This window comes from Urocitellus parryii, chromosome 1 (assembly GCF_045843805.1).
Source record: "Urocitellus parryii isolate mUroPar1 chromosome 1, mUroPar1.hap1, whole genome shotgun sequence".
Lineage (NCBI taxonomy): Eukaryota > Metazoa > Chordata > Mammalia > Rodentia > Sciuridae > Urocitellus > Urocitellus parryii.
In genome coordinates this window covers 42,722,251-42,738,578 of record NC_135531.1, presented here as the reverse complement: position 1 = coordinate 42,738,578, position 16,328 = coordinate 42,722,251, and the positions used below count along the sequence as shown (strand labels likewise).

Sequence of the window (16,328 nt, the reverse complement as noted above, 5' to 3'; positions counted from 1 at the left end):
TGAGTGTTTAGTCATGTCAAACTGGAACAGGGCGAGGCAGGCTCCTAAGAGGAGTGGGCGAGTTTATCTAAGGAAGAATGCTGAAACTTGGTCATTGTGGTTTTCTGTGAATTAAGTGAATGAAAAACTGGATCATTTTGTAAAAAGTGAGAGTAATGGAGAAATGAGTGAGTCTCGCTTGAGGCAGATACACATTGGCCTGTTTTCTTTCAGGTATAAATTGTCTTATAGAATAAGTAACAGTGTTTCACACCTGCATGGTCATTTAGAGTCGAACCATGTTTTCACATATACATTTCCCCTTCCATCTTCAAAACATCTTTTTGAGAAAGGGAATGCATTTCTCTTTCCTATATTTTATTGGAGAAAAAGGGCTTCATGTTAATCAGGAAGGCTGATTGGTATCTCACCAGGACTGATGGTGGAACTGGGATTCCAACTTGGGTCTTCTGGTTCTGAGTTCAGAGCTCCTTTTGCAATTCATGTTGTTTCTTCTTCTTTTTCTTTTTGTATCAGAGCAGTGCATGGCACTTTTGGATATAGGTTAATATTTGAAGGTAGAGGGATACTCCGTGACTGAAATCTCTTGCAGATGGATTCATAAATCCAGAACCCTAATTTGAAAATGGACCAGCTGTTAGAAAAACTTGCCGAGACACTTTTTATGTTTGAGCTTGCCAGAACTGGGGCAAGGGGGAAAGACATCTGGAGACAACTCGAGAGCTCCTCATGTGTTCCTGAGTCTAAACCACCTGGCTCTAAACAAATTCCTAGCAATGTAGCCCAAAGTTGAAGTTTCTAGATTTGACCAGGGTTAAAAAGAAACCTGAATCTGGCAACTTACCCAGATTCCACTGGAGTCAAAGATGTGGCTATGGAGACAAAATTCTCTGAGTGCCCAGAGATTCTGGGTTGAGGTTTGTAGCAGACACTGTGGATGCCAGGTCCTTATCACACTCACCTGTAGACCTCTATACTTGTGGGTCCCAAGGGCAACTCTGAGGGTGCCCTAGCTGCCCAAAGTGTAGACTTGTTTCTTAGTACAAATCCAAGAGCCTGTACCCAGGCAGGAGGCCCGGTTCAAACAGGTGCACTTCACTGACTCTTCTGAACACATGTAGGTTTTGGAAACTGCCTGTAGTTTTGAAAATTGTCTTTATTAAAAAAATTGAAACTTAGAGAACTGTAAAGGTATTTCTTTTGGAGAAATATTTACTCCAAGACATAAGTTCACTTATTAAGAATGCAGCAAATCTTCAAAAATTAGATTCTTATGATAATGGTCATGATACTTTCTTGGCTGTTGCACTATTTGGTCCTCTTAATTCATTATTGAGGTAGAGAGAGAGAAGAGGGCTAAGGTACGTGGCATGTGACTTGCCTAAGATCACATAGCTTGCTAGTGGCAGAGCTGTGTCTATAACTCCCCAGGCCCTAGCCTTTGACCGATTACTGTTCCTGCCATGATCCTCTGCCCTCCGACAGATGTATTTTGTCAGAGTTCCTTGACTCTGAGGGCTCCCATGAACTTCTCAGGTGGCACATGGTACTGCCAATCCCCAAAGGTCAAGAGGACCAAGTAGGTTAGTTGTGTGAGAGCTGACAATCTTTGCTCAGACTCTGTTCAATGCCCACTGGCTTCTGCTATTTCTGGAAACCTGTACTTTCTTCCCACAGAGAAATATTCAGCTCTGCAGGTCAACCCTGCCCTCCTAAGAAGCAGGTGCTCCCTTTATCTCTCTTGGTGGAAAGACAAAGAAGGGGAACATATTTATGCCCATTTCAACTTGTGCTGTCTGAAAATGATTTTGAGAAAAGCTGGTTACATATATGTATTTCTTAAGTATTAAGCTCCTAAAATATGCTAGACCTTGCACTAGGCACATACCAAAATGTCACAGCTGGTGTCAAGAGCAGGAAGACTTTCGGATGCAAACACACACACAAGGAAAAACTAAACTGAAATACCTAAAAGGTGTCACATATCAAAAATCTGCTTGTAAACATCTGTTCTTGCTCCTTGGAAATGTTTGCCTTCAAGGCTGCCTTTGCAACTCAATTTAAATCAAACTCATTGGGTAGAGATGGGTTGTTAGGAAGGCACAGTTAATGTGATATAATCAGCTTGACCATGAACCATCTCCTGAGGGTTTGGAACCTACCCAGAACTTTTACCACTGGATCATCTTTGCCTATCAGAAATAAATCCTTGGCATTTGGTTGCAATCAATCACTTTTTGCAAATTAAAGTAGAAAATATCAGCGTAATTATGTAGGCTTATTTTCTTGGTTGGCACAATACCAAATTTAAGGAAAAAAATCACTGCATTTTAAATGTATGGGCATGCTGGATTGAATAGAGATTTGGTTTTATCATTTCTCTATCCCAATTCAGAAGACCACTTGCTATGTCCTGTGAATCTAGAGATGGTTTGGTGTAACCCCACTAGAGCTTGAACTTACATTAAAAAAAAAACATTTATTTTTTCATTATAAGTGGACATAATATCTTTATTTTATTTGTATGTGGTGCTGAGGATCGAACCGGGTGCCTCACACATGCTAAGCGAGCACTCTACCACTGAGTCACAACCTCAGCCCCTTGAATTTACATTTTTGGAAGTTTTTTTTGGTACCAGGCATTGAACCCGGGGTGCTTAACCACTGAGCTACATCCCCAGCCCTTTTTTTTTTTGTATTTTATTTAAAGGCAGGGTCTTGCTGAGGTGCTTAGGGCCTTGCTGAGTTGCCGAGGCTGGCTTTGAACTCACGATCCTCCTGTCTCAGCCTCCTGAGCTCTTGAGATTGTAGGCATGTGCTACTGAGCCTGGCTAAATTTTTGGAATTTGAAAACTTGTCCTTTTTTTTTTTTTAATTCTTTATTGTACAACTGCTGTACAGGCAGAGCAAGCTGAGAGATGGGCCAGTTCCCAGCACAAAGCAAGTCAACCATGAGCAAAACCAAGTTTTGCTTTTACCTTAATTTTGGGGGGAGGCTGAAAATTAAATTGGCTTCTTGGTTATTCATGTGCTGACTTCCTATCCCTTTATTAATTCCTAATTTTCTTAATGGAATTGGTTGATCTGAGCTCGAGGTTATAGGAAGATAGAAAAAAAATGGATAAAAATCCCATAGGGATTTTGCTGGGTTTTAGAAGGAATTGAAGGTTTTCCTAAAATGAGTCAGTTGTTAGATACTATGAATTGAGATAGCTCTGTCATTGATGAACTTTACTGATGCTATTTCATCTAGGCATTGTTTGGTTTACTGTTATGGGTTTCATATTCTCAATTTTCATCTTCTCTATTTAGTTGTCATTTACCAAAGGCAGTATCAATTTGGTTTCCCTTTGTCCATAGTGGAAAATATTTAAAACTTTGTATGCTCTTCAGGTGTACAAAATTCACTCCATGCCTTGTGAATCGTACCTTGTATTGCTCACCACTTTACCCATCTGGGCCACTTGTTTGCCATCTGTATATATTTGATTTTGAAATCCTTTTTCTAGTCTCCAAGCCCATTCATCTCAGGGCTGGAGTCTTGGCTTCACCATTTATTCACTATGTGCTGTTGGATGAGTTACTTAACTTCTCCAGGGCTCAGTTTTCTTATCTCAAAGATGGGTATAAGAATAGTACCTAGTTCTGGATGTTGTTTTAAAGGTTAAATGTGTAATCTACATAAAGTGCTTAGCATAGAGTCTCATCCATAGTAAGAATTCTACAAAGGTTAGGTAGGTATTATTATTAACTACTATTTCAGGTAGCCACTCTCTCCTCAGAAAGTGGTGTTCAACAAAGTTTGAACAAGAAACCTTTCTTAGGATCAACCTAAATTGTGAACCATTGGAGATACTGGCCATGGAAACTTGATTGTATTATAATAAGCAAGAGACTGTGAGGCTTTGGGATTAAATTGATAGTTTGATCAATCTCTGACATTATGGCAGAATTGGGGCAAATTATTTGACCTCTTTCTGACTCAACCTCTCATTTAAAAAGTAGACATGATAATAATTACTTTATAAGAGTGTGGTGAGGGGCAAGTGAAACATGTGAAATGTTTAAGAACAGGGTTTGATACATAATATATGCTCAATAAATATTATCCACTATTGAAAACAGTCAATCAGTTTTCCACCCATTATGTACATGTTTGTTTCTGGAGAGATGAATTTAAAGATAAATATAAAGAGATGAATATAAAGAATTTCAAAATAGATGGTCTTGGAAAATTTGGGAAATTTGGAAGCTAAAACTTTTGCCTTCTTTCCCACTTCCTCAATTCCCTGCACTCCTCCTGCTCCCTCCACCCACTAATATTTTATTCACAAAAGTAGAGACCAGGCCTCTCTGTCCCGTCTTTTGGAGAATCTCAGAGGTTGACTAATCTAATACTGTCAATTCTCAAGAGAGGAAGCTGAGTCCCGTAGATTTCCCACAGCTAATTTCAACAGACCACTTTGCTGGGTCATTTATTTACCAGATGACTATGGGTTTGTTTCTATTTTGACAAGTGGGAAAGGGGGTTTATAATCCAACACATGGTTGGTGTAAGAAATCCCCTCTGTTTTCTTCCATCTTGCTCTTTCTGTGCTGCAAACCTTGCTCAATAAAGCCCTGGTCCAGTCAATATTTCAAGAGACCTCCTCTGTTTTCTGCAGTGGGACCTATGCCCTGTGACCTTCCATAGCATGAAGACCTTGCTTCCTGATGGGTAATGTTTTTCCTTTCTCGGGACTTGCTGGAGCTTATTCTCATTGCCCTGCTGGCTCGTTTGTTTCCTTGGGCTGGCTGCCTTGTTTGGCGGTTTTTAGCAAGGGCTCTGATAGATGCCAGGAGGTGAGGGAAGGGCTCCCGACAGACTCGATCATTGGTCGAGCAGACTCAGTGATGGATGAGCCTCTCTCCAGGGAGTTTTGGGTCAGGAGAAGTCCAACAGATAAGTTTCTCCAGAATGGAGTAAGCCAGAAACAGCACCAGTAAGATCTTACCTCTCTTGTGGCTTTTCGTGTTGATTTTAAAGGAAATTCTCAGCTGCAGTTCCACATCTTACTAAGAAACACAGCTACATCCACGATAGACTTGGACATATGTGACACAAATTGCTTTAGAAATAATATTCGGAGGAGAAGGGCAGGAGGAAGGAAGAGAGGGTCTTTAAAAAATCCCTATCAAAATATTTTCTTTCTTCTAAGTATTGAAAAGGCACAATATAACCCTTTCTTCTTCCAAATGATCTCATAGCTATTTATTGAGGGGAAATACCAAATGCTTATTATTATTTTTTTCTTTTACAGAAGCTTCTTCGGTCTTGATGATTCATGTCGATATCATTTTCCTCCCAACTACAGAGACTCTGAGACAAAGCTACACCCCAAGTGATATGCGGTGTCAGAAGAATTCCTGTCCTGAAGGGGGGTGTGCAACCTTCTTTATTATTCCCCCTTCACAGACGTCCTTGAGCCCTTGAGACGGATGTGAGTGAGTTTTTCAGCCCTCATGCAAAACAACCATCTAAACATAACAGATGACATCAGCTTGGGCTTTTCAATTCCTGGATGGCAGCAGTGTGTTAATCCACCCTTCATCCTGGATTTCATAAACTAAAACAAGAGAGGCTGGCAGGAGGACAGCGCTGCTGCTGGGTTGAGGAAATTGATGACGGGGAAGCATGCGGGCAACCCAGTGTATAAAACTCATAAACGTGTAGGCAGAGACTCAGCTACCACTTTGGACTCTGCTTGCTACCAGCAAAGACCACAACTCGGAGCCGAGCCTGAGCCCACAGAGAAACATGAGGAGCCTCTTGCTGCTGACCACACTCCTTGTACCTGTGCACCTGGCTGTGGCTTGGAGTGTCAAGTATGCCGTGGACTGCCCAGAACATTGTGACAGTAGTGAGTGCAGAAGCAATTTGCACTGCAAGAAGATGGTGCTGGATGACTGTGGCTGCTGCCAGGTGTGCGCTGCAGGGCTGGGAGAAACCTGCTACCGCACGGTCTCAGGCATGGATGGCGTGAAGTGTGGCCCGGGGCTGAGGTGTCAGTTTTACAGTGAGGAGGATGATTTTGGTGAAGAGTTTGGTATCTGCAAAGGTAAAGAGTGACCCCTTGCTTCCTCCATCCAGGGCTCCCTGAGGGCTTCTTGGTAGTTTGGGAGGTGAGGTGGCTTTGCTCTTCAGGATGAAGAGGGAAGATGCAGGTCCCCTACAGGTGTTGTCCTGGGAGGAAAACTACACCCAGCATAGAAACCAGTGTGCAGGGAGCATGGAATGAAATGTAGCACTGTACCCATTATGATTAGGATATTTAAGAAAGTTGCAATGGAAGATGCATTACCTCTTTTTCTGGAAAACTTTAGAAATTTAACAAGTAATCTGTTATGAATGCTTTTAGGTGCTCTCTCCTGTCAAGACAGAGATTACAGAGGTCCCACCAGATAACCTCTTGGAGTGGTTTCTAGTCCCCAGATTTAGTGAGTCTTTGATCTTAAAAGGGTACACAGGGTGGAGAGGAGAGCTCCAGTTCGAATCTTTCTGACGAATGCTAATGTGTGTGATGGGATAAGGAGGGTTTAAGTCATCTAAAGAAATACCTCACCTTCTTGCAGGAATCTCTGGGAGTATAAAACAAACCTCATCCCACTTTATAAAGATTTTGGTTAACTAGGAAAATAGCAGATGGTCTAAGAAAAGCAAAAATAACAGTAAAGAAAAATAAAAATTGAAAGTCTATAAAGAATAAGGTCAGCTGTTTTATAGACTTAAAGGGAAACTTTATCAGATTGAAATTATAGTTAAATGACACAGTTAAGCATTTGTAGAGTTTATTTAAAACTTAAAGACTATAGTTCGAAATGTTTAAAATTTTAAAAATGTTTAAAATCAAAAGAATGGTGATTAAAAATGCTCCATTCATAATCTCCTTAAGAGCTTTTACAAAGGCACAACTCATGTTGTAACAATATCAGATGTACAATAAAGGTAACTTGTCAAAATTCTGAGAAATTTCTAAATTTTCATATCTTATGTATTAATCCAATTGTATTCTTTTCTGAGATAATCATCCAGAGTTAAGCTAATCCATTAATTTTCCTTCCTTTTAGAAAATAATTTATAAGTGAATACATTAATCTGTAAAACCTATGAAAGGTTAGAAAATAAATTCTTGGGCTATTGGGAGAATTTTGTTTTTGTGCTTAGATTATTTTTGCTTATAACCAGTAAGACGTAGAATATTGAGTAAATATTTTCTTTGGTGAACAGATACACTTCTGTTTCTTTCAACTGAGTAGGAACTGTATTTTCTGCAAATCACGGTGCTTATCAGTCAAGAAAACAGTACCTCACATAAGGAAATTAGGGAGGAAGTGGTTAACACAATCATGCTTATGATATAGCCAGTATATACAGTGGATTGCTTTTTCTCTTGGCATAGAAATGCCTTTTGTAAATGTGATGATACATGTACAATTGCATTAGTATAAATGCAATTTATAAGAATCAAGCTGTAAGGTACTTGGAATTTTTAGCACTCTCATTTCTACTGAATGATTGAGGATGATATTAATGAGACACATTTTTAAAAATTCATTTTTGGATTCCTCTTTTTAGCATACTTCAGATTGTTGACAAATTCTGTTTTTCTCTCTGCTGGATATAACGAGAACAGGTCAGACTTAGATATTCTAGGTAGAGATGTTCCATTTTGTTGTAGGAAATCTCCCTCCCTTAGCTTTTCTATAGAATACCCATAAAACTATACAATTCAACTGCATATCCAAATGTTTTCTAAATATCCAAATGCTTGCTATTAGGCTGCTCAGATAACAATTAGGTAGCCAACACATATTTATTGAACACTTACTATGCATCCAGCACTGTTGGATATATCAGGGGATACATTAGAAGTGTAACTGAAAATTTGGCTAAACTTTTATTTTTCGATTTCACTGCAAGCATAATTAAATTCCAATCCTGTGCTCTTTTCTCCTAGAGGTTTTCTCAGGATTCCTTTTAAGGATTTCTTCCCAGCAAGAGGACAGTGTACAAAAGCAGGATCCTCTGTAATCTGAAGGATGGTGAAAAGAGCACTCCTAAATCTTAATAAAAATGTACTTAATGGGACTGGAATTGTAGCTCAATAGTAGAGTGCTTGCCTAGCATGTGTGAGGCACTGGGTTTGATCCTCAGCACCACATGAAAATAAATCAATAAAATAAAGACATTGTGTCAATCTACAACTAAAAAAAAATTTAAAATTGTATTTTATTAATATCCATCTTGATCATTCTGGGGATTATTGGGTTGCTAAAGATCCAGATACCTCACAACTTGTTTCTCTACCTAGATGTGATTGTACATTTATATTTTCATGCCAGGAGAATATACAGTCTACATTTATTCTGCTGGCTTTTACAGACCAGTTGAGATGCTGTTTATGTCATTTAACTGTGCCTTCTTAACAAATGACTCTCTTCTTTATCTCAGTGTAGTGTATTTTAGGCGAAGTATAAAAACAGTGAAGCTCTAAAGGCTTCCAGTTCTTGATAAGTCTATAAAAGCTAAACTTTCTTGTTCATTTTGCATCTTGCATCTTAGTTTGGCTGAGAATTTTACTGGTGAACCCTCCTAATAACTGGGGGAGTTAGGTTGGTTGTACTGCTTATTCAGACAGATAAGGAACTTTACAAGGGTTGAAGCAGTTTGGGGGTTGATTGCTTCCTGATGAGCCGAGGTGACAGTTCTCTTATCCCTGGTTAGTTTGAAGACCTTTGCTATACATTTAAAACTGTAACTTGTCAGTGAATACAGTGGATTCAAAGACAGCATGACATGTTTTAAACTCTGGGGAGCTGATGTATATGTCCATTCAATTTTTTTTTTTTTTTTGAGCTGGGGATTTAACCCAGGGCTTTGTACATGCTAGGCAAGCACTCTACCAGCCTTTAATTTCCCATCTTCACTGAGCTACTACAGAGATAACCTGTGAGAATCTGTCTGTTGACATCTAAGCAGAAAATAAACAGAATTAAGACAGGTCCAAGGAGACTGGCTGTGTGTAGCTGTCTTCAGTTAACCTTTACATCATTACACTAAGCCGGGAACATCCATTGTCTGATCTTACTGTGTGATTTCACTTTTATAACCCAAAGTTATAAAATTTATGACTTTACACATTTTATAAAGTAATTCATGAATTTTATAAAGCTGTAAATTTAAAAGTTGATTCAAAGCCTGGGTTTTCAAGAATTGGATTTCATTGTACATTCAAGATTCATGAGGTTGGTTCAAATCCTCAGGCAATCACGCAGGGCTGCTTGGATGGAGGCTCATGCACACACACATGAGCGGGTACCTCTCTAATCCTTCCTCTGCCCTCAGACTGCCCCTACGGCACCTTCGGGATGGAATGCAAAGAAACCTGCAACTGCCAGTCGGGCATATGTGACAGGGTGACCGGCAAATGTCTGAAATTTTCTTTCTTCCCATATTCATCAACCAAGTCTTCCCGGAGATTTGTTTCAAGCACAGGTAAGAATTGATTCTGGTCTGGCATGGCAACAGTAATCTCATTTCTAGTTTTTAAAACTTAAAAAATGCCAGTGAGTAGAATAAAACGTTGATTTGAGTGATCTTGTTTCCTTGATTGTACTCAGGAAAAGGTGGGTGGTAGTTGAGTTTGGTTGCTGTTGCTATTTTCTAAAATAATCCCATTAATAATTTTGAGATTATATACTATAATTTCTCACAAAGTTAACCCAGTTTATATGGAGGATACATAGGATTAATTACTAAAAAATCTGTAATAAAAATAACCAACTGAGATATGTAAAGTTCTTTAAATTCTTCAGTGATCTGTTTTATATATTTACTAGACAAAACTATTTCTCTCCCAACCAACTTCACATAGAAAATGTACTTTGAGGAATTTATTGGATAAGGTTTAAGAGCCAAGATTAAAAAAAATAGAGAACATTTTTTTTTAACCCGTTGGAAGCATTTAAATGGAAGCATTCCAAGGATGTATTTTTACGGATTTGGGAGAAGATAAGAAATACTAACTGTAAATCAAATTTGGGAAATGAATGAATTTGTAGTTATGCTCACATGCTGCTTATAGGTCATGTACATTTCTTACACAGTTGTGAGAATATAAGGAATATATAACCTAATAAGATGGTACCATGAACATATTTGGTTATCAAGTTGATAAATGGCCTGGCTCATAGAGCTTTATTAAATTGAAATTGACCATTTAAAAATGACACATATTTAAACAAATAAAATAATAAAAGACATGTATCACTAAAGCATATTTGTCTGTGAACAGAATGGTGACTATAAGTAATAATGCACTATACGTTTCAAAATTGCAAAGAGTAGATTAAATATTTCCACCACCAAAACCTGGCATGAGAGGTGACTGGTTTGCCAGTTGTATTTAATCATTATACACTCAAAATATCACACCATGCCCCAAATATATATAATTATTGTAGAACATTTAAAATACAGATGCCTTGGAAACAGATACTATTTTGCTTGATGGACATTCATGATAGACAGCACAAAAATATTTTCACTTTTATACCAGAAATAAATATTGAGATTCTTATTAGACATTTTTTGGAAAAAGCATTTGGTTTTCTCCTTTTTCTGATCTGGAGTATTTAAAGATTATTAATTCATCTTGGTAAACCTTAGGTTCAAGATGGAGAACAGAAAGTTCTAAAGATTGTGGACAGTTTGCCCAGGGACCCCCTGCTTAGTTGTGCACTTCCTACATGAGACTTTCTGGATTTGAATGCTACAGTTTACAGGGCATCACCTTTTGAGAATAGATTAAATGACTCCAAGGTTTACCAGCATAGGTTCTCTCAGAGGTCCCTTCCATTCCCTAATTGCTTGAGGTTGTCTTCTCCAACATTCTTGGCAGATGGGCTTCCTTACCCTAGTTGTCCGATGTATTTATTTTTTTATTTGTTTATTTTGTTAGCATCCTAAGACTGGGAATTCACAAGTAACTTTTTAAAATTTATTTTTTTACTTGGGTGAGTGGGGATTAAGATCTGAAATATATCATGAATTTATATGCATTTGTCTCCTAGGTCACACTCATCTTCTTATAGCATTTCATTTCAGGATGTGCACACTGAAGCAAAGACATGTAGCAGAAAGTTTCATTTTAGAAAATTCGAAATATTATAACTTTTCTTGTGTGTAAAGCAAGAAATAGCTATATAAAAATTATACGTTTTGATCTGCCTTCTGGAATCATACCACAAAGTTAATCCCTCTTCTCTAAAGTTAGTATAAAAATCCTACTTAGAAATCTATCTTTACAGTATTTGCTCATACCATAAATATTTATTAAGTTCCTACTATGTTCCAATTGTTGTTGTATATGATGGGATGTTAGAGAAAATGAAAGAAAGTCCCTCCTTCATGGAGTTGAAATTATAGTCGTAGAATGGGATAATAAAGAAAAAAATAAAGAAAAAAAATAATGTATAAGATGTCAGGTAATATTAGGTTTATAAACAGAAATAATGCAAAAAGTGTTATTTTAGATAGGAGGTACTGATATAGAGCACAGAATCTTGACTCTATTAAAATTAAATAAAAACAAAAAAAATTGTGTTTGGTCTTTGAGTTATAGCCATGTGGATATTATCTGTATTCCTTCTAATTTCAGAGCTTGACTTGGCATCTGGAGATGGCAATGCTGTCAGAGAAGAAACTGTGAAAGATAATGCTGCTCAGTCCCCTGTAATGAAATGGTTGAATCCACGCTGATCCTGGGTGGGATTTTTCAAGAAAAGCTTCTATTTTAATGATTGTTCAACACTCAGCCAACATTTAAAAAATTGTCTAGATTATAGCATATGGATAAATAATTTTTGGAGGTCAAGTATGATTCAGGGTAGATTCAGAAAAAAGAAAGTAGGCTACTTACAATCCATAAAATGCATATGATTGAACACATTTAGATATTTGTTAAATATTTGAATGCATATAGATTTGTTAAATGTGTGTGTATAGTATTAATGAAGAACTAAAAAATGCAATTTAGATAATCTTATATGGAGACAGGTCAAAGAGAAAGCTAGTCAAAGGTGAAGACCACAGTGACCCCATGGCGGGTTGTTTGACTTGGATGTACATTAATGTTAGGATACGTAAAGGAGGAACAGGCAGAAGCAAGAGAAGGTAGGGAGGGGAGTGAGAGTGGGGATTATAATATTTAGCTTTTCCTTGTGGTAGCTTCAGTAGAACCTAATTTAATTGGGAGGATGGGTGGGGGGTGAAATTAAAAAATAAACAAACAAACAAACTAGAAAACCCCTGATGTGTGATGTTTAAAACTTGTGGGTATTTGACCTTGAATTGGGGTTGTTGCCAATGCAGCACTCAGGTGGGTTAAAGGATGGTTCTGGGGCAGAGGATCAACAATACATTTCCATCAGTGTTTAAAGAATGCCTCATCTGAGATAGTACTAGGGAGTGTTTTGCCTGCTGGGGGGTGGGGAGGGATGAAGGTAAATATTTATATATTTTTATAAACAAATATGTTTAATACAAGTCATCCTCCATGCTCATATTCATCACCTTCTGGGGGCAATGAACATAAAACCACTTGTTTAAAATAGTTGCAATAAAGGTGTAACTCTATAAGGCTTTCAAACATCTGAGGCTGGAAAATATATTATTAATAGCTATTGCATAGTAACAGTAATTAGTACAAGAGAAACGAAAAATTTAGTCACTCTGGATTTATAAAATATCAAAAAGTGAGCAACAGAGGGAATTTACTTAAAAGACAGTGGGATGACTTAGATGTATTTAAAATCTAAAGTAGACAATAACTGATTAGGAGGGTTGGAACTGAAAAGTCAATTTCAGCAGGAAACATCAACTTAAAAATATAGTGTATTTTCATATTTGTTTTCAAACTTGATTGATAAGTGGAAATAGGAGTACACTTGGGAGGATCTTAGCACAAACAGGACTGTTGTACTAGATGTTGCTAGGAAATATTTGCAGAAGTGTTTTATTTGGAGTAAAGAACTTATTTAAGATTTATTTCCCTATTTACCTATATTTTCATCAGAGTTGTGAATGTGCGTGTGGGAGGGTCTTTGAATGTAAGCAGTATAAGCTGTTAGGTTTTGTTTTAAAAGGACAAGTTTATTATTGTTCAATAAAATGAAAAGACACAGCTGTTCCATGTCAATTGACTTCGTTAATTTGTTAAATCTTATTTATATAATGAATAAGAACTCTTTCATGCATATTAAATGATAAGCTCTTCAGCTGCATTTTCTGCTACAGATAAACATCCTCCATGAAAACAAGAGGTTAGAATATTTATTTCTTTGCCTCACATCTTTGGTCTACTCATTCTTTAGATCTTTCTAAAGAGTAGGTTCCTATATATTATTCATCCATTTTACAGAGTTTTACTTCTACCCCTGTGGGTTTTTTTTTAAACCACCACCACCATCACTTCTGATGTTATAAGGAAGTTATAGATCTAGGACCTGAAATGATGATTTCCAGGTCACTGATGGCTCCTTCATACAACACTGAAATACTAAATGTAAGAATATATTTAGTTTTGTTTTCTCTTCCTGGATTTCAACTTCTTTGAAGGCAGAAACCTTGCCATTTAACAGCTACTGCACCTTATTCTAGGTTCCGTGAGGAAACCTCTAATAGTAAATATCAAGCAGTTGTTAGCTGAAGGTTACAGTTCTAAAAATATCAACCTATTTCCATTTCTACAGTTTGGTATCTCATTCGTGTTCTCACTCACAATCATTACTTAGTATTTTATTTTCGTATTGTTTCTAATATTTTTCAAAATGGTTGTACTTTTAAAAATGTGGCCAAAAGACAAACCATTCTGTACCTGTGAAAGAAGAGAGTAACTCCAGGTTTGAAGTTTGAGAGTATTATATCCATGTATGTCATACCTTCACCCAGCCTTATGGGCAAATGATGAAATCTTTTAAGTGAACTGATAATATGCTAAAAAAGTTATGTCTGTATGAAGGAAAAACATTCAGTTTTTTTTAGGTTGGAAGAAACATGGTATGAATGTGATACAAAGTTATATTAGTGAAAGTTCCTCATTTTCTTATTCAATTAAAACAAATCACTGAAATCTTTACTTTCACCTATACGTGATGAAGTTTCAGGACATGCTCTTAGGCAGAGAGGTTACTTAAAGAATCTGCTGTCTTGGCTTCAAGTTCAGGCTCCAGTTCCATGTTCCTTTGTGTGGGCAGTAAAATAAGAGCTAGACTCGGGCATGACTGGCCTGTGTTCCTGGCTCAGCAGTAACCACTGTGTGACCTTGGACAGTGTATAAGATAGCTTTTCATCGCTATGACCAAAATACCTGACAAGACCAACTTAGAGGAGAAAAAGTTTATTTTAGCTCTTTATTTCAGAGATTCAGTTCATGGACAGCCGACTCTATTGCTCTGGGCCCAAGGTGAGGCCAAACATCATTCTGGAAAGGCATGGTGGAGGAAAGCTGCTCACCTCATGGAGGCTAGGAAACAGAGAGAGCGAGGAAGGGGCTGGAGAGAGGATAAACCTTCCAGGGCACACACCCAGTGACCTACCTCCTCCAGCCATTGCCCCACCTACATCTCACCTCTTAACAATTCCTGCATTCGCACAGAAGCTTTTGGGGACACCTCATATCCAAACCATAACACACAGTAACGTGGAACAAAGGTAGGCCCCATCTGCACTGGGTTGTGGCCATGTTTTCTAGATGTCCAGCTTTACAAGACTGTGACTGGGCCTCTTCTTGCTCTTTACTCCCAAAGTGAGTACTTGTGTATCCTCAATTGCTCTTGTGGTCTTTTGAACATATTCTTCATAGCTGTGGTCTCCAAAATATTTGTATTCTCCATGCCCCTGATTGTACACTTTTTGATTTTTTGAGAATGTCATTTTTAAATTACATGTTTATGATAGTATTAATACATTGAATTCACGTTATAATACAGAACATGCTTAGTCAAAGAAGCCAGTAACAAAAGGCTATATAGTGTGTGATTCACTCACATACCCAAACTAGAAACTTCAAACGGATGGGTTAAGAAATATAAATAGAAGTTCTGAGATTTTCTTTCTGTGTTCCAGTGGACCATTCTGGGAAATACTGAAGAAACCAAAAATACAACAATGACAACAACAAACAAAAACAACAACAACAACAAACAAAAACCCTAAAACAAAACAAACAAACAAAGTATCATGGATTGGTGGTCTCTGATGAGATCCAACCTCATTTGATATTGGAGCGAAATCAAGCTGGTACACCAGTATTTCTAGAATTATGGGTGAATGGGTGGGTAGATAGATAGGAGGAGAGCAGGGCAGAAGGGAAGTGGGATGGGTGAATGGATGGCTGGAGGAAAGCTGCTCACCTCATGGAGGCTAGGAAACAGAGAGAGCGAGGAAGGGGCTGGAGAGAAGATGAACCTTCCAGGGCACACAAGTAACAGGCCTCTGCCTTCACCAGAGCAGTGGCTGCTTAAGAAGCAGAAAGTATTCCCTTCCCTTTCATCTGCCAGTTCCCCTGCCTCCCTCTATCCTGCCTGTTGGTATGTGAGGTGATTGTGAAAAGTAGGGGTCTCCACTGGAGTCAGTGAATCTGGCAAATAAGATTGTCCAGGGCAACAAAGGGAGCACTTCCCCCTCAGGTACTGGGGAACGTCACCAGTGGTAGCAAAAGGGGTAAGGTAATTCCCATGTAGCCAAACTAGGGTCTCATTTCTTGTGAGAAGCGATGTGGGAGGACTTCTATTTCTATCCTGCATTTTAGTCCTTTCTTTTACCCTGATCTCCTTAGGAATAAAGGATCCATGTATGTAATTCAACATTACACAGCTACTTAAAAGTAGAATTCATTATTTCTGATTCCCTCAGTTATCCTAGTCATTAAACTAATGCCTCACATTAAAAGGGTGCATTATATAGAGTAGTGGTTTTTAAATGTTTGCATGCATCAGAATCACCTGGAGGCCTTATTAGAATACAAACTGCAGGTTCTGTAGGTTTTGGGATGGGGCCCAAGAATATTCTAACGAGTTCTCAGGTGATACAGATGCTGTTGATCCAGGGATCATACTTTAAGAGTCATCCATACAGGGAAAGCTAGGTTTGCCTAGAAGAGTATGAACGACAATCATTTTTTGGCCTTACAAAAGAATACTTTGCTTTATTTATTAATCAGTTGTACATTTAATGTTTTAAAGATCCTTAATTATTCCCTGCATCTAATAGAAAAAAAAAGGAGGCC

At 37.9% G+C, this 16,328-nt stretch overlaps 1 protein-coding gene across 1 annotated transcript; it reads left to right on the top strand.

The window, feature by feature from the left end:
- Window positions 1-5,634: 5,634 nt before the first annotated feature.
- Window positions 5,635-13,178, top strand: Esm1 (endothelial cell specific molecule 1). The gene is made up of 3 exons (XM_026385946.2): window positions 5,635-6,098; window positions 9,386-9,535; window positions 11,700-13,178. Exons 1-3 carry the CDS (start codon window positions 5,798-5,800, stop codon window positions 11,798-11,800), a joined length of 552 nt encoding a protein of 183 aa, XP_026241731.1. The 5' UTR covers window positions 5,635-5,797; the 3' UTR covers window positions 11,801-13,178.
- Window positions 13,179-16,328: the final 3,150 nt, after the last annotated feature.